The following is a 22,931-nucleotide window of genomic DNA, read 5'->3' as shown; positions in this document are numbered from 1 at the left end:
ATTGACCTTTGACCACCAGACCATGACCTTTTGCAAGTCAGTTAACATTTCTGTATTTTCTTTTTTTCTCACCTGGAAAACTACCTGAGCTGTTTTGAGTCCTTCCAATTCTAACTTGAATTTTCAAAATAGCTAAGAGAACTAAAATTTTATTCCCCTTTGCCTTCTCTGACTTTATTTCCTGCATTCTGTGTGTGATAATCTAAGTAAACATTTATTTGTAAGTAACATACTGAGTTAAGAGTTTAAAATTTCTCAGCAGAAATACTGACAGCCACAGAATGGGTTATTGAGAGTCAATTTGGGTTTCTGAGTAGATTGAACTGAGAAATGCATCCTTGTTTTAGAATAGTTAGCTCTTTCCTTCAGAATCTTCATTTAAATATCAAAGGAGACATCAAAGGTTGTTCTGCTCCTCTGTGGAATGCCTTTGGTTATTAAGATTTAGATGAAGCACTTTATAAGTTCAAGGAGAGTGCATTGAAGAGAGAACCCAACCCCACTTAAATTTCCTTTGTTGCTTTTGTTAAGCTTATAATCTTTTTCTAACTCAAGCTTTATCTTTGTTATTTGGTTCACTGAAATATCTTTTTCTTGTGTTTCAAAGAGATGCAGATTTCTGAATTCCTGTTTTAAAAAGCTTTGGATTCAGCATTTTGTACATAATTTGTGACTCTTTATTAATCTCCTTTATTACCTTGACAGAGCAGGAGAAATTAAATTAGTAGGACTAATGTCTAGAAGGAATTTGGGATATAGCATTTTATAATTTATCAGTACAACGTTAAATAGCAATAGCTTTTTATGTCTGAGATGTTTGCCAGTGGAGCTGGTATTCAGGCAAAATTACCAGGTTTTGAGAGATTCTGAGAAGAGCTGGAAAGTACAATATAATATCTTCATTGAAACCACCAAGATTTAAGGTAAGGAAAACAGTACCTACCCTTCTTATTTTGGACCCTGGTATAGTACTGGAGGGTAAGGAAAACACAGAAAAAAGAAGAGCGTTGGCTTGTTAATGGCAAATTGCACCAGAATGTTAGACTTTCATCCTTGAGTTTGGCTAAGGAAATAATCCTGAGCCAAGAAATTCAAATACTAGCAAAAGTTTATTCAGAAACTCACATGGTGGGTAGAGGAAGAAATGAGCCAGCTGGGCTGTGCAGACTCAGGAAGGAAGTTGCAGAGGCAAAGGAAGAGAGAGCATCAGAGCATAGGATAAAGAAAGGCAGAGAAAATGGGCCTGAGGGAAGAAGAGGGGGAAGGTGTTGTAGGCTTGATACCCTATAGGGTAGGGGTGTCGAACTCAATCAGAGAAGGGGCCAAAATCTAAAATCCAGCCTAAATCTCGGGCCGAATGGTTTACTGAACAGTCATAAACTGTCATTGTGATGGAAACGCAGCAGAGTGCAGTGATGACAGCGCGGTGCGGGCCACATTGCAAGGCCTGGCGGGACGGATTTGGCCCGCGGGCCTTGTGTTTGACACATGTGCTATAGGGGGTATGCAGGAAGCAGCCTATTAATGATTCTCCATTCTCTCTCATCATTGATGTTTCTTTCTCCCTCTCCTTTCCTCTCTGAAAATCAATTAAAAATATATTTAGAAAGAAAAAAAGCAAATGAAAAAACAAAAGAAAAACAAGCTTATAGAGGCAGGCAACAGATTGGTGGTGAGCAGAGGGGAACAGGGATAGAGGGAAGGCAAAACAGGTAAAGGGGCTCAGTTGATGGTGTTGAATGGAAACTGGACTTATGGTGGTGAGCATAACCCGAAACTGATTTAATTGTTATAAGCCAATATTACCTCAATAAAAATTAAATTACAAAACAAATAATGTGTTTTTATATGCAACTGCAATTATGATGGGTCTACTCAAATGGGAACCCATTAATATTTTCCTAATCCCTTGGCATTTTTCCTTAAATTTTCAGTAGGTTTCTCTCTACTTTTCTTCAGTTGTCATTTCTGATGTCATCATTTGGTGAAACATCTACACATCACAATAATATATAACTGAAAGAGACAGTGAAACCATTTAGTCCACCTCTCATTGATACAGGGCGGGGGAAACAACTGTTAACGAAAAAAACCATTGAAACCTGTAAAGAATTTTTTAATGAGTTTATTTGAGCCAAAACTGTCGACAATTGCCGGGAAGCAAAACCTCAATGGATTGAGATAATGCTCCGAAGAATGGCGGGTTACATTTCTCTATTTATACACTGAAATCAAAGGAGGGACATAGGTGAGTTACATGAAATTCATTGGTGATGGACTAAGGAGGCGGGTTAAAACAAAGTGGTGGGAAACTCCTGGGATTGGATAAAAAGTAAAATGATGGATGTATACTCAGGTGAGTGCAGGAACAATTAACATGATAAAGAAGGAATTTGAGGCATCTGTCCTGGTGCCCACCACATTTGGTTGTTCCCCAGGGGCTCTGGAAAAAGGGAAGTTACAAGTTACCCAGACATCTCACAGATATGTTATCTTAGAGGCAAAAAGGCAAATGGGCTCAGTAAAAAGATCAAAGTTGATCTTTGTCTGGGAAAATATCTGGGACATGACTACCTACTATAACCTATTAGATATTTAATTTTCAAACCATCTTTTGTGGTTACCTTAGGTCTCTGGGTTTGCAAGACTGCCACGAAGGCCTTCCCTGAGCTTGTCAGGTTAGCTTGTGGCTCTTTTCTTTCACACAACAAAAGACAGAAGGCCTATGGACTTGTTCCAAGTCACTTAAGAAATGAGTTGGAAGCACAAGAGTAGAACCCTGGATGCTTGGTTCCCATTCTAGTGGTTTCCTCAGTGGTTTGGTTTCGTTGTTGGGATTTTCTCTAGCTTCCTGGGAATATAAGTCAGTGATGGCATTTGCATAGTGCTTTATAAGGCACCTCAGATATTTTAGCTTGTGTTTGAAATGAATAGCTAAGAGACTCTGCTATAACAGTTAAGTATTGCTTCTAATTTTTTGGTTGTTTTCTTTTTTCTCCTGCTTTGTAAAAAGGAATTAGAATGTTCTGCCTCATAGACTTGTTGTAAGTGGTAAATAAGTTGCTACAATGTAATCACTCAGGCACACATTAATTATTTTCCATTTTTATCATTAATAATAATATTGTTATTATATGTTTTTGTTGTGAATTCTGGGAAGAAGAGGAAAAGATGCAGAGCCTTCAGCCCTGGGGTGCTCCCTGTCTGAGCTTAGGGATCTCAGCCTGACCTTGTGTTTGTCAAAAAAAGGGGGCCATGCCATTTTGGCTTATTTTGTTACTTAATATTGGTAGCAACTAAAAATAGAAGACTTGAAAATAGGTCTTTTTTTTTTTTTTTTTTCCCCAGCCACTGCTCTCTGCATCATTCTAGGCTGTCATTGCTTCAGGATGCTGTATTTTAAGAGTAAATTATTTGGTGACTATAAGAGGTTAACATTCAAGGAAATGGGATTTCTCACGGAGGAAGAATTTCTAAACAAGAAGATACCTTATAAAAACAACCATCATAGTGAACTTGAAGTGAAGCAAACTATGAACTTACCAAAGTTTACCATTGAAAAAAATCCTAAACCCTAGGGTTTGTTGCTTTATAGAAAGGAAACCACTTCTACATTTTACACTGTGTTAAAATAAACCAGTGTCATGGAGACATGAAGCTTCCCCAAGCAGAACAACCCAAGAAGTACTTTTTCATTCAGATGCATTGCAACTCCAGTCCCCCCCAGCCCCCCTTCTCCTGCCCTTCCCCTCCCTGCAGCCATTTATCTCCCAGAGGGAATGGCAGAAATATCCAGGGCTGGTCTCTGTTGAATTATTTGGAAAATGATTGCCAGAGTAAAGGCAGAGCTGAGAGGACATGCTTAGCAGGGATTGCATCTCTTTTGTAATCACAGACCAAGTTAACACTGATGATCAAAGCCAAGGAATTGGCCTCAGAAAAACACACAAATGCAAACATACTGAAAATCTTGTGCGTTCAGGATGTGTGGGCTCCCGGAGCCTATTTTGGGACATTATTGATGCACCTGTGTGGTGGGAGTTGCCAGAATTCCTGGCCTTGCTCCTGCCAACCTCTCTATTGAGAGCTAAGGGAGAAGAAAGGACGTTCGTGCAGTGCCTGGGGATGGATCCAGACCAGAGCTTGCTAAAAGCGGACTCTGGGTGGTGTTTTGGGCTCACCTTCTCTCCACTCATTAAATACGTGAAAGGTCAGATTCTCAGCTGTTTACCAACCCAACCAGGAGATGAAAAGGGAAGAGACCTGCCCCTGAGTGACACTGTCACCTCCTTACAGTGCTGTGTGGACACCTTTTATTCATACATCCAATCAAAGCAGAAGACTCATACATATTTTGATAGGAATTACCAAGGTGGACATTTCTTTGTGGTACTAACCCACTCAGGTTTTAAAAAAGGATCTCTGTCCTACAGAATAGTCCCATTGTGTAAGGAGACCTCATTCAAATGCAAATTTTAAGAGATTCTGCAGATCAGTTCTTTGAGGAGAAATTGGGCTTAAAGTAGTCATAGAAAAAATGGAAAAGCTTAGGGGAAATAAGGATGAGTTGGTGCATGCTTGCTGGATGATGCTATTCAATTTGACTTTTCCCCCTCCATCCTGTACTTTAAAAATATAGAAATGTGCATGTAGGTGAAAATGCCTTGCGTTAGTTTTTTGCTTGGGGTTGGTAACAGGCCCCTCTTGCTTCCCTTTCATTATCTTTATTAAAACCACCTGATCACAGCCGAAACCTATTTGGCTCAGTGGATAGAGCGTTGGTCTGCAGACTGAAAGGTCCTAGGTTTGGTTTTGGTCAAAGGAATGTACATTGGTTGCGGGCACATCCCCAGTAGGGGGTGTGCAGGAGGCAGCTGGTTGATGGTTTCTCTCTCATCCATGTTTCTAGCTCTCTATCCCTCTCCCTTCCTCTCTGTAAAAAAAAAAAAAAAAAAAAAAAAAAAAAAAAAAAAAAATCAATAAAATATATATATTTAAAGAAAAACCCACCTGATTGCATGTGCGATAGGTGGATATATGGAGCTCTTATTTTATTCAAGTGAGAGCTCTGTGGCAGATGCAGGGTCTGCTCCACTAGAAGCTGACATTCTTATAATCCAGTTTGGTTCCAAAAGCCTCAAGCAGGTGAGATAATCTGTTGCTTATGGTTGAGCTCTGATCCCACCACCGGTGGTTACTAACTTTACCTTGGATAAATTTACCCCACATAGCCTTGACATTCTCTGTTTTTAGGAGTAAAACATTGGTGAAATAATTTTGTGAGTAGAAGACATTGTGCTTCTCAAACTACGTGGAGTAGGCAAATAAACTCCAATTTTGTTTTAAATCATCCCTGTGATTAGTGTAACAACAGAATGCCTGGGTTATTGGGATTAGATGGGATAGTAATATTTACAGCTAACAGAACTCCTAGGCCCTGTTCTACATATTGTCTCGTTTATTCCTCACAGTTCTTCTGTTTGATACTATTCGTATCCCCCCTTTTATAAAGTGAGAAAAATAGATGTGCAAAGAGGTTAAGAAACTTGGCCAAAGTCTCCCAGCCAGGAAGCACCAGGGCTCTGGGACTGAAACCCAAGTGGTCTGGCCCCAGAAGCCACACTCCTAGTTTCGGTCTTTCTCAGCCTTTTCAGAGCTGCAGCGTCGTCAGACTGAAAGGAGAATGTTAATGTGTGGTGGACTCCGACACATATTTAAAATTTTCTTTTTCTTCCTGTTTCAGGTATCTGACTGCAAGCAGTAATAGAAATTTCCTGCTTACCATGCGGCCATTCTTAAAAAGGGCCATTTTGGTCATAAGTTATGTAAGTATATATATATATATGCTTTTGAATTATCTGCTAAGAGATGTTTCACTGTAACATGGCTCAGAGACATGATCCAGATTGTTTAATAGAATCAGCAGTAAATACACAGATATTTACATTACGATTCATTAACTAGCAAAATTACAGTTATGAGTAGCAACGAAAATAATTTTATGGTTGGGGGACATCACAGCATGAGGACTAACTGTATTAAAGGGTCATTGCATTAGAAAGGTTGAGAACCACTGTTCTAATACCTTGATCTTAGGATCCAAGAGTGAACGTGCCATAAATGCTACAAAGCTTTAGAAGCCACATGAGAAAGAATTCTACGGACATGTGAACGCCATGACACAGTATGAATAAACTACCGTATTTTACAAGCAATGCTTTTCTTACCAGATCTTCTTTCCTCTGAAGGTGATTGTTGTGTTGTACTTCCGCCTGTGGATAATGGGAGGATCGATGCCCCTCTTTTCAGAACAAGATAATCCAGCTTCATTCTCCCCTTACATTCTCACAAGGTCAGTAGGAATACATTTTTTTTTTTTTAACTTTACTGAGTATTAATTAAATTGATTTGTAATCTTAAATAGTAAGTTGGATTTTAAAGAAAGGAAGGTTTTATTCTTATTCAGCTTGTAGGGAGAAAAGAAACTACTATTCATACATTTGGAATTCTTTTCAACCAATGTCTATTTTGTTATATTGTTGCTATTGTTCTCATAATGGCATATATGTGTTTATTCAACAAACAGTTTATTGACTACTAATCATCAAGTATAAATATCTATTAAGTGGCCCACATGGCAACTTATAGAACAATGCACAGTGTGGCATTGAGCTTGATTGGACATCATAACTATTTTTGAGATTAAAATGAGTGGAGAAGTTGAAAGTAGCAAACAGAAATGAACAAAAACTTTTGTTACGATATACCTAATTATATCTTACTATTTGTCTTTAAGAGATTTAGAGGTATTGGATCAAGAGGGGATGTTGATCAGTGGATCTGGTTTGTTGAGAAGAATTTAGTTCCTTATCTCTTCAGTCTGCTGTGATGTTCTTCTGAGGTTTTCAGTTATAATTATATTTCACAATTTTAATATATTTCTTCAGGATATTGCTATAATGCTTAAACATTAACATGTCCTCTTCTTAACTGTTCATAGTTTCATATACTTAACATCTAATATTATTTTCATAAGAGTAACATTCAATTTTGGCAGGTTTGCAATGACATATAAATCTTAAATGAAAGCTCAATTTGTAGAGACATTTTTATTTGGGTTTACTCATGTCTCTTAGGGACAACAGATTGTTGGACTTAGTGTTTGTTTGTTTGTTTGTTTGTTGTTTTTTTGCCAGGCAGTGATCTTTGTTTTATTTCACTCATTTACCTTATATGTTTTAATTGGTAAATTTCTAACTTTCTTGGCCTTACATATTTTTCTTTATTGTTCCTAAAGATATTTTCCATTCAAAAAGGATACCTTCACATTTGATTAAACTGTTTTAATAGATATTATGTCACGACTGTTTTCATTACTTACAACATATTTTAAAATTCTTGAATATACCTTCAGAAATTATATGGTATTCAACCTCTAGTGTCAGCTTATCCCTTGGAGGCAGTTTAGTCTTATAAATTGCTGTTAAAGCTTATATTTTTCAAGATGTTGTTTAATTAAACCTTTAATTAAGATTGGCATCTCTAACTCAGATTTTTGTTAATGCTGCAATCTACTTGTCCTTTTTAGGCATCTCTTGCTGGCTTTCAAAATCTCCAGGGCTCTTTGGCTGGGCATTTTTAGCTCATTGATAAATTGTTTTAGTTTCTGTAGCTCCCGAAATAGGTACTTTCTGCTTTCAAGAGAAAAAACAGCTTGGCCAGATCCTCTTTCTTACTTAATGGCTCCATTTGCTTTAGTGTTGGGTTGGGTTTCCTCCAAGCTTTCTGGTCTCCTGAATTTGAGCATGTATTCTTATCTCTGTAGTTAGATGCAGCCTGTTCCCTGCATTATCAGTCTCCAAAAGCCCAGATGCAGTCAAATAAACAGATGGGCGAGAACAAGAACAGACTCCTCTCAACTCACCAACCAATTATTTTGTTGATATCTTCTCTGATCAGTAAACACGTGCCTGGCCCCAGGTCCATGGTGTCAGGACGAGGTGCCCCTCTATCTGTACTGTCAGGGAGGGGATAGGGCAAAAAAAATTCTTTGGTGGAACCTCTGGCAAAATTAGTATGTTGGACCAGTCATCAGTCAAGTTCTGCATTTACTTCCAAGGCATACATGTACATTTTTTAGAGGAGTCTGATAACATTTGACCCAGGATTTTCTGTCTATAAATCCACCTAAGGCAATTCCGACAATATAAAGATACAGAGATCTTGTATGCATAACCCATGGGCACAGACAATAGGTGGGAGATGGGAACGGGCAGTGGGAGAAAAAGAGGACATGTAATAATTTCAACGATAAAGAATTATTTTTTTAAAAAGATACAGAATAGAATATCCTATTACACCTGTATAGTCTTCCTCTCCTTTCTTTACACTAAACAAAATTTTTATTCCTGTGTTTTGTGCTTAAAATACACAGATGCCCAGGGACATTTCAGTACACTTGTTATATGTGGAGTTTCACATTTCTTTAACATGGCAGCACTGTAGTTCTCTTTTTCCAGCATCCAGAAACTTGTCTTCAATTCCTTTCCCGAATAAGGTTTCTACTCTGCTTGCCTAAGTTATTTGACCCCTGTTAAGCTGATGATTCTTAAATTGGATTACCTTGGTCTGTTTCCTAGTTCTGTTGTTGTTTCTTTCTTCCTCATCAACTGTGATTTAGCTGTGATTTGGCAGCTCTGTGAATCCGTCTTTACTAATCACAGGTTTGGCATTCAGCTCTGTCACTCTGTCTCATTAATACTGTATCTCTTTGATTGTATGTATGAATCCAAACAACTTTTATAGCATCTTTGCTTCTGTCCTTCAAGTACTATATCTTCTTATAAAGTATGTTTAGTAAATGACTCTATCAATACTATAGTTACTAACTAATATAGTTTAAAAATTCTAATAACTTTTAAGAGTAGCTTGGCCAAGTTTTACATTGTTTCATATGATTTCTTCTGACTTCAGTTCTGAAACTCTTTGCCAACACTAGTCTTTGATAATCTTTTTGTTTGTTTGTCTTAATTATAGCCATATGAGTGGTTGTAAAATGGCATCTCATTGTAGCTTTGATTTGCATTTTCTGAATGGCTAATGATCTTCGCATCTCTTTATGGGCACATTGGCCATCTCTGTATCATATTTGAAGAAATGTCTATTCACATCTCTTGTCTAGGTTTGAATTGGACTATTTGTTATTTTATTATTGAGTTATAATAGTTTTTTTTATTATATCTTGATATATATATATATATATATATACATACATATATATGTATATATATATATGTATATATATATACTTTATAACATTTTCTACTTTTCTATGAATTGTATCACTTTCTTGATGGTGTCCTTTAAAGCACAACAGTTTTTTTTCGTTTTGGTGAACATCAATGATAAGAGGGAATCAGGAATCGAACTCTGACCTCCTGGTTAATAGGTTAATGCTTAACCACTGAGACACTCCTGCCAGGGGAGAGAATCTTTATTTGACCAGCAGCCTAAGTGAGTTTGGAGGGTGGTGTGTGTCACTCTTTCTGAAATGCTCAGGTATAAACTGTCTCCTCTGTGGCCAAAGAGCTCTCTACAAGGGGGCTGTGGTCCCCACTATGTATTTTGTATTATGTTCATAGAAAAGTAGCTTCTTAGGGATAAAAGAGATGATAATGGTCATCGAGTTTAGTTTTGTCAAATGAAATGACACTGTGCAATAGTAATATATCTAATTTGTATTGGATCCTCGACATGAGGGGGAGAAATACAAGAAAGAAGAGAGAGGAGGTAGTCGGAAGAGGGAGCCTGTGGAGGTAGCAATTTTACCTCCAGACTCGGGATCAGTTGTGGGCAAGCATCTTGCAGAAAATGCTGTAATTATCTACATCTACATATTGTGTTTCCATTACAATCTTAAATCCCCAAGAAGCTGATAACAATTAAAGAAGTTCTTTAGTTTTTTGCTAACATTAGAACAGAAAAGCAAACATTGCTCTTCATAATGAATAACACGAGGCCCAGGCTTTTAGGTAAGGATTCTTTCTTGTTGTGTGCTGCTCATCTGTTTTCTGTGTTGTAAGCGACATTACACTCTGGTTTCAAATTTATGTCAGCCTTGCTTTAGCTAAAGGTTCTTCTGTACTGCACCGTTCAAAGAATAAATCAGGGTCTCCAACAGGTAATTCTCCATGAAATATCAATATTTGATCCATCATGTTGCCGTTCAGTTCTCTGCCTTAATAAAGGAGTGCTAATGGAAGACTACACATCACAGGAATCGAACAGGGAGACTGTGGAGCCAGAAAATCCCATCCTGTGTGCAGGCTCTGCTATGAGCTTGCAGTGGGACATGGAACAAGTCTCAGCCTCCTCAAGGCTATTCCCCTTCCTGGGAAACTGAGTCATAGCCATGGCATAAAGGTCATGTTGGGATTAGATAATTCTTAGATGCAAATTCTTTATGAGCTGGAAAATGCTGGACATGTTTACGGGTTTTAATGTGGGATGGAGTTTGTTAGTATAGCAATGGGATTCTTGTATGGGAATCTGGAATCCTGTGCCTGATGCACAGTAAGCAGTCAGCACATATTTGCTCAATGGAGGCTAAACCTTGGCTTGATGAGAGAGGGTAAGGGACTAGATTTTATTCTTCTTCAGGGTTTAGAGAAGTGCAAAGTAATTACTCAACTTTGTTTTTATTAAATATATTTTATTGATTTTTTTTTTTTTGCAGAAAGTGAGGGAGAAGGATAGAGAGTCAGAAATATTGATGAGAGAGAAACATCAATCAGCTGCCTCCTGCACACCCCTACTGGGGATGTGCAAGTGACCAAGGTTCATGCCCTTGACTGGAATTGAACCTGGGACCTTTCAGTCTGCTGGTGGATGTTCTATCCACTGAGCCAAACCGGTTAGGGCTTATTGAATTCTGGCGAGGCTCTCCTGTCTGTCAAGAGGGAGAGTGTAGGAAGGGGCATCTTTGGCTGTCCTGGGGCAGGTGGTAGGCAGGGAAGAAGATACTGGTGGTGATAGAAGCCAGTTAAGCCTGGAAACTCTGTCATTATTGCTGGGCACAGTGAGACTGTGGAGGTCCTTGGAAGCATCGCTAGAAATTCAGGAGCTGGAAATAGGGAACAGCCTAGGGAAGGGCAGGGCAGATCTCTCAAACTAGTAGGTAGAGGCCTAGCCTGGGGACATCCACTGTGGCGGTAAAGGTGGTGCACACTAAGGCTGGTATATTGACAGTTTAGCCACTGTCCTTCCCAAGAGGCCACCAGGTGGATATCGCCAGTCCATATTCTGTAACATTTATGAAGCAGTGAAGGATTTTGGGGTGAATGAAAAAGAAGGATCCTTTGGGCAGTAACATTTTTCATATAAAACATGCAAGTGCTGTACTTTGATGTAGTGCCTGATTTTTCATATGTAGCTATCATGGGCATCTTCCTAGGGTATGAAAATACATTAGGTTTAGATTATTTCTTAGCAAAAAAAAAAATAAAAAATAAAAAAAAATAGGGAGAGAGGGGTTCTTTTCAAAGGCAAAGAACAGAATCTATGTATATTTTTGCACTTCAAGCACTCTAATTTTTTTTCTTGACAAAAGTGAAGATTTAGATTAAAGACCCTCACAGTTTCATTAGGTTCCCATTGATGCATGGCAGTTCCCCACAGCCTCGTCTTCCTTTTCCTTTGCATGGATTTCCTGGCTGATCAGTGGAAATACCTGACTGAATTGTTTAAGCTGAAGCCCTAGCTTCCTGTGCTGTATATCCCATTTCCCCCCACAAGATATTCCAATCGCTTCCCTTCTGTTAGCAGAATTCATTGTAGAAAATTGGTCAATAATTCATTTTGTTCTTGCTCCTGCTTTAAAAAAAGGGAGCTCCAGTCGAACAGAGATACTCCACATATCATTTCATTTCTGAAATTTTAGCAGAAATAAACAAGATGATTAGTTTGAAATGTAATTGATAGTCAATGAGTTGAGAAGAAATAATTTAATTGCTGATTCCAACTAGCTCCATTAGCCCCTTAAAAATGTAGTTAGCTTTTGGTGAGATTTCAAGTACCTTCTTTATACTTAAATTTGTACAAATTTTGCAGTGTTGTTTTAGTATTCCAAATAATATTTCAACCGTTTATTATCAGCATTGAAATCATATGCAGTGAAAGGTAGGTTATATCTCTGAGTTTCTGGAAGCAGTACATTTGTATTAAAAAGAGTAAGTTGACAGTTTTGTGATATATTAACTTTAATCTAGTTTTACAAGAAGGAAAGTTGCTTTAATTGGTGATTTACATTACTCTTTTAACCAATTTTGGTTACAATCTGTGTCAACAGTCACAATTAGCATTTTTGAAAATCCTAACAAAGTTGAAATTCTAACTTTAAAAAAATAATATTCTTTATTTGCTTTTTTGTTAGTATGATATTGCAAGTCTCAAAAACATAAAGTGAGGGCAACTTGCAGGGCAAGGGGGAATATGAACCTAACATTCAAATAAAAAAATTCTGCATGGTGTTTGCAGCTATAATATATGCAAATATTCCTGTTGCAATTCTGTTGTTGCCTTCTTGGCCTGTTTAAAAATTTAGTCTTTATTATGGAAATATCAGATCTGTGCAAAAGTAGAGTAAATGGCATAAAGAACCCCTGTGCACCCCTTATCCAGTTTCAGCAATCCAAACATATGGCCAATTTTTCATTCATACCCCACCCACTTCTTGCTCCTTACTTCCAGTTCATCACTGTGAAGCAAATACCAGATATCAGAACCTTTGATAAGCATATATTTTCATATATTTTTCTAAAAGACGAGGACCCTTACTAAAGAGAACCGCAATACCATTATCATACTTTAAAAATTAGCAATGATTTTCCAGTATCATATATCCAATCAGTGTTTCAATTTTTTCTGTCTCTTCGGTGGTTACTTTTAATAGTTGTTTGTCTGAGTTAGCATCTAAACAAAAGCTGTACTCTGTTTGATATGTCTTTTAAGACTCTTAATTTATGTGTTACTCTTCTTTCTACCACCTGCCCTACCCCTATCCCACCACCATTATTTGTTGAAGAAGCCGCCATCCTTTGGGTTTTAGAATTTGCAACATTCTAGATTTTGCATATTGCATGCCTGTGGTGTCCTTTAGCATGTTCCAGTATTTTCTGTATTTGATGTGAACTGGTAACAAATGGGCTTGATCAGATTCAAGTTTAAATTTTTTTTTACCTGACTGCTTCATATGTGTATCTATATTCATCAGGAGGATAGCTGGCTGTTGGTCTCCTTCTGTGACATTGAAATTATTTAGCGAGTTCTAGGCACCTGATTTAGCCTGATCCATTCATTATAAAGTATCCCATCAGCTGTTCACCTAATACGTTTTTGCAGCCATTTATAAGCATTGCTTATTATTGTTATATCAAGAAAAAGAGATACTATTTTTTAAAGTAATTTTTGAGGCCTGGGGTGTCACTGAGTGACAAAGCTGTGTGTCTTGCCTGCTAAGTTTGATGGTTCAGCATTCTTCTTTAAAGCTGTCACAGAGAATTTTACTGAGCTAAGAAATAGGTCATTTAGAAGTCCTGTGAAAAATAGAGGCACAAAGTGATCCAATCCCCTGTCCATGAAGTTGATATTCTCATAAAACAATTTCTCAGACCCAAGCCTAAAAGGGAGACAGTAATTTTTTGTTTTATTTTTGTTAAATAACAAAGCGTGGACTTCTTCAAGATTTCAATATATACTCCACTATTGGCACATTGACATTTTATTAAAAACAGCAGAGATGAGTGTTGGGAAAGACCATGGCAATATCTCTATTCCTTCAATCCGTTCCTCTGTTGGAATTTGAGAGTTGGGTGGATGAATAATCCCCATAAGGAAAGGGAAGGAGATGGAATTGGGAAGGATGTTCCAAACAAGCAGCTAATGTGGAGAGGAGTGCAAGCTGATTTGACTCATCACACTGGAAGGCAATGTAGGAATTCTCTGATCTAACCACGTGGAGAATCCCTCCAGAAGAATCAGAGAAACAGGTGGCGACTTTTCTTCACATTTGGCACTCTTACGGAGCTCATCTTGTTTGGCTTCTTTAATTCTGTACATCTTATTTTCCATACTGGGTCAAGGAATTTACCTGATTTTTCTGTTTAATCCCATCTAGAATGTCAAAGGTAAGCACAGTGGACATTAGTTAGGGCAGTGACCACAGATTTTATTCTGTAACTACTGATAGTATCGGGAAGAGCTGAGCACCATTCTCACTTATGCTGAGATGACTAGAAACTTTAAAGGGAGAATGAGAGAGGGGGCCAAGGTGGGGCCCAGCAGAGTCAAAGAGGTGAATAACGACCAAGGGTCAGTCAGAGTGAATGGGATTTGGCTGGCCTCTTCTCAAGTGTGAGCTAGAACACAACACAGTAAACTCTTCTGGCACTTTGAGCTTTCTCAGCCAAGCGTTTTCATGGGAGGCTGGGGTCGTCCTAGGCATGTGGCCTTACACTGCCAGGGTCAGTGCTAGGGTTTGGTCCTCTCCTAGTACAGAGGTTTGGATGGAGTTCGGTATGTGATGAGAGTTCTGCAGTTCTCAGGGGTCTAGAACACTACTTAATGAATGTGTGTTGACTGAATAAATTTAAATAAATTCCATTTACTCTACCATCAAAGGAATGGGATTAGAGTGTTTTTCACTGTCTGGTAGTACTTAGACACAGCCAGGAAACGGGAGTAACACCTCCTCTCAGTATTCCCCTCCCCTAGGCCCAGCTGGCTGTTCCTGTCTTAGCAAGGACAGTGGGACTTGCCTCCTCTGGATGGCTAGTCTCTCCACTTGGGAATAAGAGACATTATCTTCCTACCACAGATATTTGATAATTTGGAGATAATTCAATATGGGTCAACTTGTTATACAATGATAATCATTCTGTTATTAAAATGATTAAATATTTTCATATCTACTACAGGTGTTTGAGAACTATTAAAGATGGACAGTTCACATGCTTCTTACCTGGGGAATCATACCCAACAGGGCAGCATTTCTGTCATATGCTTTCATCACACTTTTCCTTCAGAGCATTTATCTCAGGTTACAGTATATTTACTTGCATGATAATTTTAAAGTATTTGTCCTGGAAACTAGGTCTTGTCTTGTTCACCACTGAAAGGCCAGCATCTACCGCAGTGACTAGAAACTATTAGGTATTTTCCAAAATGATCAATGTAATGACTAAAGGAATTCCATCTTACCTTGCCTTTTCCTATAAGATAATGTTGACAGTGTAGAAATGCTGTTTAATAGAAACAGGGTGAATGAATGTTTAGATAATATCATGGGTCATGAGTTATGTCTCAGCAGTTCTTCTTCTCTTTGTAGATTCCTTACGTATTCCTACCTCTTGGCCTTCAACGTGTGGCTTCTGCTTGCACCTATTACCCTGTGCTATGACTGGCAGGTCGGCAGTATTCCTCTGGTAGAGACCATCTGGGACATTCGGAATCTCGCCACCATCCTTTTGGCAGTAGTGATGACCTTACTGAGCCTGCATTGTTTAGCTGCCTTCAAGGTAATTTTCTTAAATGTCAATGAACTCTACGTTTCAAGAGAGATATCCTATAGTCTGTACTCAATAATGCTTTTTCCCCCCTCAACAGGAGGATTGGGTCTAAATCAAATTGACTCTTTTGTCTAAAAAACTTCATATATTTAAAATTTTCCTGGTAGGTATATATATTTTTTGAAAGACCTTAGTGGGATTAACAGACTGTGATCACATCATATTTCTTTATATTGTATTTCTTTTACTGTTACATTTTTCTTTTACTGTTTCTACCACAGATATTTGATAATTTGACCTATAGAAATTAGGTCTGAAATTTAATTTTTTTTACAAGCAAGAAATTTGTTTCTTGATCTGTGGTTGACTAATTTTTGAATATATTATAAGGATCTCATTGAACATCTCATATAATGTTCAATGAGATCCTGATAATACATCATAAGTGCTTAAATTATGGTTAAGACTCTGCTTCACTGATGGCTGCCTGCCTCAGTTGGATGATACTTCATAAAAAAAAAAACAGTATAAAACTACAAGAGTTATTGATTGCAACTATTTCAAAAATAATCAAAGACAGCAAAGAAGTTGAAAATGCTTACTTATGAAAAGCTGCTACTGAATTGGGTAAGATGCCAGAGGGTATTCTCATCTCCCCATTTTCTTATTACCCCCTCCTCCCAACACACGTATACCAGTGTTAAAAACAGGTTTACTGGTTAAAGCTGGCTGATGTGGTTTGGGGGGAGTAACCGAGCAGCTAGAAATTTGAGGAGGAGATTTGGAAGCAAAGAGCTATGCAAAGGCTGAGATAAGGTGCTCCCTTCGCATTCATGGCTGACTACTGAACAGCACGTGTACATGGAACTCCCACGGGGGCACATGCCAAATGGAAAGTGTGAGGAGTCTAACTTATCTGCTGCAAGTGTAAATGAGTTCCATCCCCATACATGGTTTGGGTAGCAGAGAGCAGACAACACTTCACTGGCTTAAGCTGTCTCTATACACCCTCTGTTGAAATCACTGGCTAATCACAAACTGTGCAGGCACAAGAGAAATCCCCTGGAGACCCAGGAAAAAGAAAACAAACAAAAAACCTGCACAAAAAAATCAGCTCTCTGCCGAAAAACAAGTTCTTCACTTTGAGCCCAGGCTAGTTCATCAGATAATAAAGCAGGGAAACCAGCATATTTCAGAAAAACAAAATAGAATACGGAGTCACTACAATATATGGCATTACCATCTTAGTCTATAATAATAAAAGCGTAATATGCAAGTTGACCTAACTACAGAATGACCATCCAGAGGACCTTCTGGACGACCACGCTATGACACCCACAGGCACCAGGCCAGCCAAGGAGGGGGCGATGCGATTGGTCTGGGCCCTGCCATTGCCCCATGATCGCCCTGCAGAGGGAGGCCCAGGCCACCAACCACTGGGGTGATTGGTCAATGGGGGGCTTCACAATTGCCCCCAAGCGGGAGACCTAGGCCACCTACAAGAGGGCTGTGGCGGGTGGGTGAGGCCTCCCTCTGTGGGGGCACGATCCATCACATGACTGTCAGCCTTAGATCTGTCCTTCATTAAAACCCCCATATTTCACAACAAGAAGGAAGCCACTGTTGGAAAGTGATTATTTGCTCATTGACATTCTTACCTCGTTCCAAAAAGGACTTGGAGCAGCTTAAGGAAAAAAACAAAAAAAAAAAAACCCACAAAAAAACAGTACAATTGGATAGACCAAGAGATGGGAAAACTTTTTTTTTTATTTCAAAGAACCAGATTGTAAATAGTTGAGGCTTTGCTGATCATACTGTCTGTCACAATTATTCATTTCTGCCATTGTATCCTAAATTAGCTGACCCCGGTACAGAACAGTGTACTGCTACAGACCCGCACAATCCGATGGAACATGCTTTCAGATCTCTAAAATTTATTTTGCATTTTGTGTAGCCAAATAATTGGTTAAGTTATCATTATGGTACATAGATTACTGTGGGATGACTTTTAAACTCCAGAATAGCCATTATGAAACCTGGAAAAATCAGCAGGTTGTTTTAATATACCAGGTGGTAAAATAAAATTGAACTTGAGGAATGAAGGTTGTCTTTAATGGTGAATGGCTCTGTGCCAATGTTGTTGTTTTTTTTTTTTTTTTTTTTTTTTTTTTGTTTGTTTGTTGTTTTTTTTTTTAATTTCTGGGCTACATTCTCTTTTAAATTCCTGTTCTCTGCAAACTCTATGTTCTCCAGGCTTTTTCTGTCCTCAATGCATGAAAATCCTCTTCATACTATTAAAGTTGCAATTGTTCTGGCCCATTTGCATCCCATCCAGTTTGTCCTGCTCTGGGACCATTGCAATCATTGATGGAAGAGGTCTTGATCATATCTTGACATTGTTCATTTGTACATGACCCAGAGACATGAGAATAGCCATTGTCTGGGATGCCTCTCTGTTTCAGGTTTAGCCAGCCCAGCTGATCCAGCCTCTTATCACTGTGCACAGCTACAATAGCTTCTTTCCCCACCACCTTTTTAACTATGGTGATAACACCCTGCTACTTGGTCATGGTTTTCCAGGTCAGTAGCTGAAGTCAACTTTAGCCCTTAGGCCATGCTCCAAAGCTGAGAATTTTGTTTGCCTCATTTTTCTGCTGAGAGTTTGAGAATGAGTTTACTGCTTCAGCAGATGTGGTGTTGGAAAAATAGAGAAGTTGAATTTACACCACACTGTAAAATGAAGCATACTTAAAGGTGCATTGCAACTTTTCTCACACATATTTTAATGTCATTGCTGTGTGTGATACAAATTGACTTATGCTAATTCACCCTGTTTTCACTGGTAGTGTACTTTAAATTCATGGCCACAAACCTCAGGTAGGAGCCAGACCCGTCAATGTTGGAGGCAGCCCACGTGTGCATGTAGAGGGACACTGCCCAAAGTTCCAGATCAAGAGTGCTGAGGCTGAGGAGGGATGCTGTGGGTGGAGTGATTAGCACTGAGCTGAGACTGAGGTCAGGCTCTGCTGTGAGTCACCTCCTTCAGCCTTGTTCCTGCACCAGAGTGTAGAGTCACAGAAGGCTGTGCCAGGGTGAGCCAGGTAAGGCACTTGTCACAGTAACTGGCATATATGAAACATTGAGAACCTGTCAGGTATCTTTATAGTCTTGTTGTCATCACCATCATCACCTCATCAAGAAATTGTCTCAGAAGGACAGTAAGGGTTCCTGTTTCTATTTTGTAAGGAAAAAAACAGACATGAAAAAACATAATCCAGTTGACTGCTATTTTGGTTCTATATATTTCAATATGCATTTATGCTTTGCATGATCAAAAATATTTATAATGCTACTGAAGATTACTCCTGCTCCCCCCCCACCCCCAACCTCCTTTTAGTCCCCATCCTTAGAAGCAGAGGTTAAATTCTTACCCAAAAGCTAATGGTAGTAAAATGTTTTTTTTTTAAAATGTTTTTTCTTATTTTGGAATTTGAAAGTAGGTATATTAAAATGTAACAGAAGGGCAGAATCCTAACATAAAAATACTCTTGTTAGTTAAAAGTAAATATTTATCAATAGAAAGGAATAGGGACAAATATCACTGAGTTATTTACAAATGAACATTGGAGTCGTCAACTAAAACACCAAAGAATAGAAATATATTATTGATATCTTTAAAGGTATTTGGAAGTTTTGCAAAAATAGGCAGGGTATAAGAACTAATTATTTTATTTTACTAGAGTTCTGGTGCATGAATTCGTGCACAGGTAGAGTCTGGCTGGCCCTCCCTGATTAGGACATATCAGGGCAGGCTGGCTGGGAGGAGGAGCCTCGGGCAACATCCCAGTCAGAGGGACAATTTGCATGTTAGCCTTTTATTATATAGGATTTTTGTCATTCTTAAAACTTATTGTCACTGCTGAATTTCTCTATTCCACTCAGTGTTGGATATTAGAACAAAAGAGACTCTAGAAATACTGTCTGAACTTTTAATTCAGTGGCTACCTGACAATGAGAGGCCTTTCAGTAGTCTTCCTAAGGCATTCCTTTCTGCGCATTATGGGTATGACACCTGTGAAGTGATTTTCCTGGTGCTGGATCTGAACCCTAGCATGCTTCCCCCTCAGGTTCTGAGTAATACACAGTTCGGCCATACCTGAGGGGCTCTGCTCAGCTTTTGATGTAGGCCTGGCTGGAGTTTTCCACGTCATTAAATAGTTCGTTTTCTTCTTGGCCTTCACAGGGCAATTACGTTTTCACAAGTCTCATTCTTTAATAAGAAAATAATTTACTTACCCTTCTGATATTTATACCTTAGATGAAAGACACACTGCATTTATTAATGGAAGAATTAGTTGCATCCTGGGAAGGAGTTTTCAGGCATCAGTAACAGCTTTATTTCTTTTTCTTGATGGTATGCTTTATGATTCTCAGCAAGATTTTACAGTCTATAGCACTTTTTTTTTTGCCTTTACCCAAAATAATTGCCACCTTTACATGCTAATCATCATTTTTAACTTATTTTTTCAACTTAAAGATTCATACTCTTATAAAAGCAATTTATTACTACTGAGCCTTATAATGCTTCTGATTGTTATTAAACTCTTAAAAAGGTCAAAAGACATTTTAGTTACTCCTGGAGCCATTCTTTCCTTACTGTTTCCATTCAGAAGATTTCTGTTTAAAGGGTCACAGCTTTTTCTATCTGAGAAAACCATGAAATATGTAATTGGGACTCTCAAAGATAAACAGCTTAAACAAGTCCCTCTAAATAGGAAGCCCATTGGAAATTATTTATTGTATTTCCAATACAAAGGATACTGAAGTGATAGCCAAGTTCTTTAGGTGATTTGCTATTTGTACAAAGCCCAATGATCCTATAAAGGGCTGGCAATTGTGATAAATACAACTGGATAGAATTACACCCTCCCCCCCAATAAAAACCCCTAAAATTCCTTATTTTTATACATAAATACTCTAAAGATACTCTAAAGAGGCAGCATAGAGTTTTATAAAGAAAGAAAGTTTATAATATGAGCTTTATTGTTCCTATGTCTACACTGTTGCACATCAGTGTGTTGACCATAAGGTCTTCAAACTTGTTTCCAAACTGAAATATAATAAGAATAAATAAAATTATACATACGATGCTTGTGGTTGTTCTGAAAGGAAAATGTGAATTTCTACATGGAGGCCTTAAACTCAACATTCTGTGAAATTGAACTACTGAACCTAATGCATTCATTGTTTCTGCAATAGTGGGGTTTTTTTTGTTTGTTTGTTTTTAAATCTCAATTCTACTAGTTGCCCAGGCCAAAATGCTTGGGTTTCCTTGTTTCCACTCTGTCCTCTCTAATATGTTATCTAACCCACCAATAACTCAATTATACTTTCAAAATACATCTGTCTCTCTTCCTCTTTTCTAAAAAACCAGCGGAGAAAATATCCTCAGGTGAGGATCAACAACAACTATTGTATATATATATATATATATATATATAAAACTTTCAAAATATTTCTAGAATCTGACAACTTCTCTCCAACTTCATTTCAATCACATGGTCCAAACCTGGATTATTTCCATAGCTACCTACCTAATCTCCCTGTTTCTACCTTTGTGCCAGTGGTCCAGTCTATGCTCAGCACAATGGCCAGAATGAGTCTTTAAAAATGAAAGTCAGAGCCCATCCCTCTTGTACTTAAAAATCATCCAATGGCTCCTTATATCTCCCAAAGTAAAAGTCATTCATAGCCTTTATAATGGCCTATAAGCTGATCTGGCCCCAACCCATTCCCACTCCATTATTTCTCCTGTTCCTTCCTGAAGTCATTGCCTACTATGACTCCTTCATTGCCTTTGATTAATTACCACCTTCCTAATGTGGCCTACCCTGACCACCATATTTACAATTGCAGTCCACTTATTGTTGTTGTTAAGTCTCATCCAATGATATTTTCTCCATTGATTTTTTTAGAAGAAAGGTGGAGAGATAGAGAAAAACATCAATGAGAGACACACATCCATTGATTGCCTCCTGCACACACCATGACCAGGGCCAGGGATTGAACCTACAATCGAGGTATGTGCTCTTGACAAGAATCAAAACCACTACCCTTCAGTCCACAGGCTGGCACTCAGGCCGGCACTCTATCTACTGAGCCAAACAGTTATTTTGCAGATGCCCCTAACCAGGTCTCTCTCTCTTTTTCTCTCTCCCTCATAACTTTCCTCTCTGTTTGTCCATCTGTCTTCTCAAAGGGTAGAGGTGTGTGTGTGTGTGTGTGTGTGTGTGTGTGTGTGTGTAAGTGTGTGTGTCTATTTTGCTTACTGATATAGTCTAAAAAGAATGTAGAATAAATACTGTCTGTATAATAAAAAGGAGATAGAAGTAATGGATAACTAAATTTTTTAAGGACTGCCTATAAGCACATTGCCCAAAGAAACTATAAAGAGATGGCAACAATATGTATTTGAATGAATGAATAATCTGTGGCCATGTTTTACAAAGAATGCTTAGGATGAGAATGTTTTCAAGAATACTTTGACATGGAGAATGAATTGCGGGGAGTGTCCCATAGTATCCTCCCTATGCCTGTACTTTTTGTGCCTCTCACAGGCAAGAGGGTACTGAGTAGCATGACCAGTCATGGTTAGCAGCCATCTGTATAGCTGTGTGATGGAAATGGAAACTGGTCTTAAAAGCTAGCAGACTATTTGGAGCTAAGAAAATAACTTTTTAAAGAATATGTAAGTGCAGGATGGTGTACTTGGAGCAGAAAACGGTAAGATAAAAATGCTAGATATTTCATTCAGTGACCACTCCCTGGTTCCAAGCAATATACTGACTATGGAGAATAAAAATAAATAAAATATAGTAGCTGCCTGGAAGAACTTGGTTTTCTCTGCTCTTGTTCCATTCTCCCCTCTACCTTTAAGATAATTATCCTTCTGAACACAGATATGATCTAAACAAGCCTCTGACCTGCCAGGAAACCTTCTTGCTCTCATAACTTATCCTGACCAGAGCCAAGACTATGCTGATGGATTGCTTAATACAGTTCTCTAAGTGTTCAGTGATTTTTTTTTTTTAACCTGGAGAATGGTGACCAGCTCTTTCACATCTACCAGGAATGAACAACAGAAAATGTGTTTCAACTGTAGCATGAAGGCTGTAGCTAATATGCAGGGAAATTTTTGTGTTCCAGACAGATGATTTTTGGGGAGTAGGTAATTGAAACTCTTTAGAAGCACTTTTCAAAACATATGATATCATCATACAGGCCATTAAGTAAGGTCACCTGAAATGAAGATTTGCATTTCAGAAGCACTAATTAAGGTTTTGTGTTTTGTTTTGTTTTTAACTGGAG

The 22,931-nt window shown here is 38.3% G+C and overlaps 1 protein-coding gene across 1 annotated transcript in view; it reads left to right on the top strand.

The window, feature by feature from the left end:
- Positions 1–22,931, top strand: part of TMTC1 (transmembrane O-mannosyltransferase targeting cadherins 1) — a 226,651-nt gene that overhangs the window by 107,841 nt on the left and 95,879 nt on the right. Inside the window, exons 6-8 of the mRNA XM_036456258.2 lie at positions 5,744–5,825; positions 6,249–6,352; positions 15,383–15,572. Of these exons, the coding sequence (XP_036312151.1) occupies positions 5,744–5,825; positions 6,249–6,352; positions 15,383–15,572 (376 nt within the window). The remainder of the gene's footprint in view (positions 1–5,743; positions 5,826–6,248; positions 6,353–15,382; positions 15,573–22,931) is intronic.

The sequence above is a fragment of the Pipistrellus kuhlii genome, unplaced genomic scaffold, assembly GCF_014108245.1.
Source record: "Pipistrellus kuhlii isolate mPipKuh1 unplaced genomic scaffold, mPipKuh1.p scaffold_m20_p_3, whole genome shotgun sequence".
Lineage (NCBI taxonomy): Eukaryota > Metazoa > Chordata > Mammalia > Chiroptera > Vespertilionidae > Pipistrellus > Pipistrellus kuhlii.
This window is presented reverse-complemented; position numbering and strand designations above follow the sequence as displayed.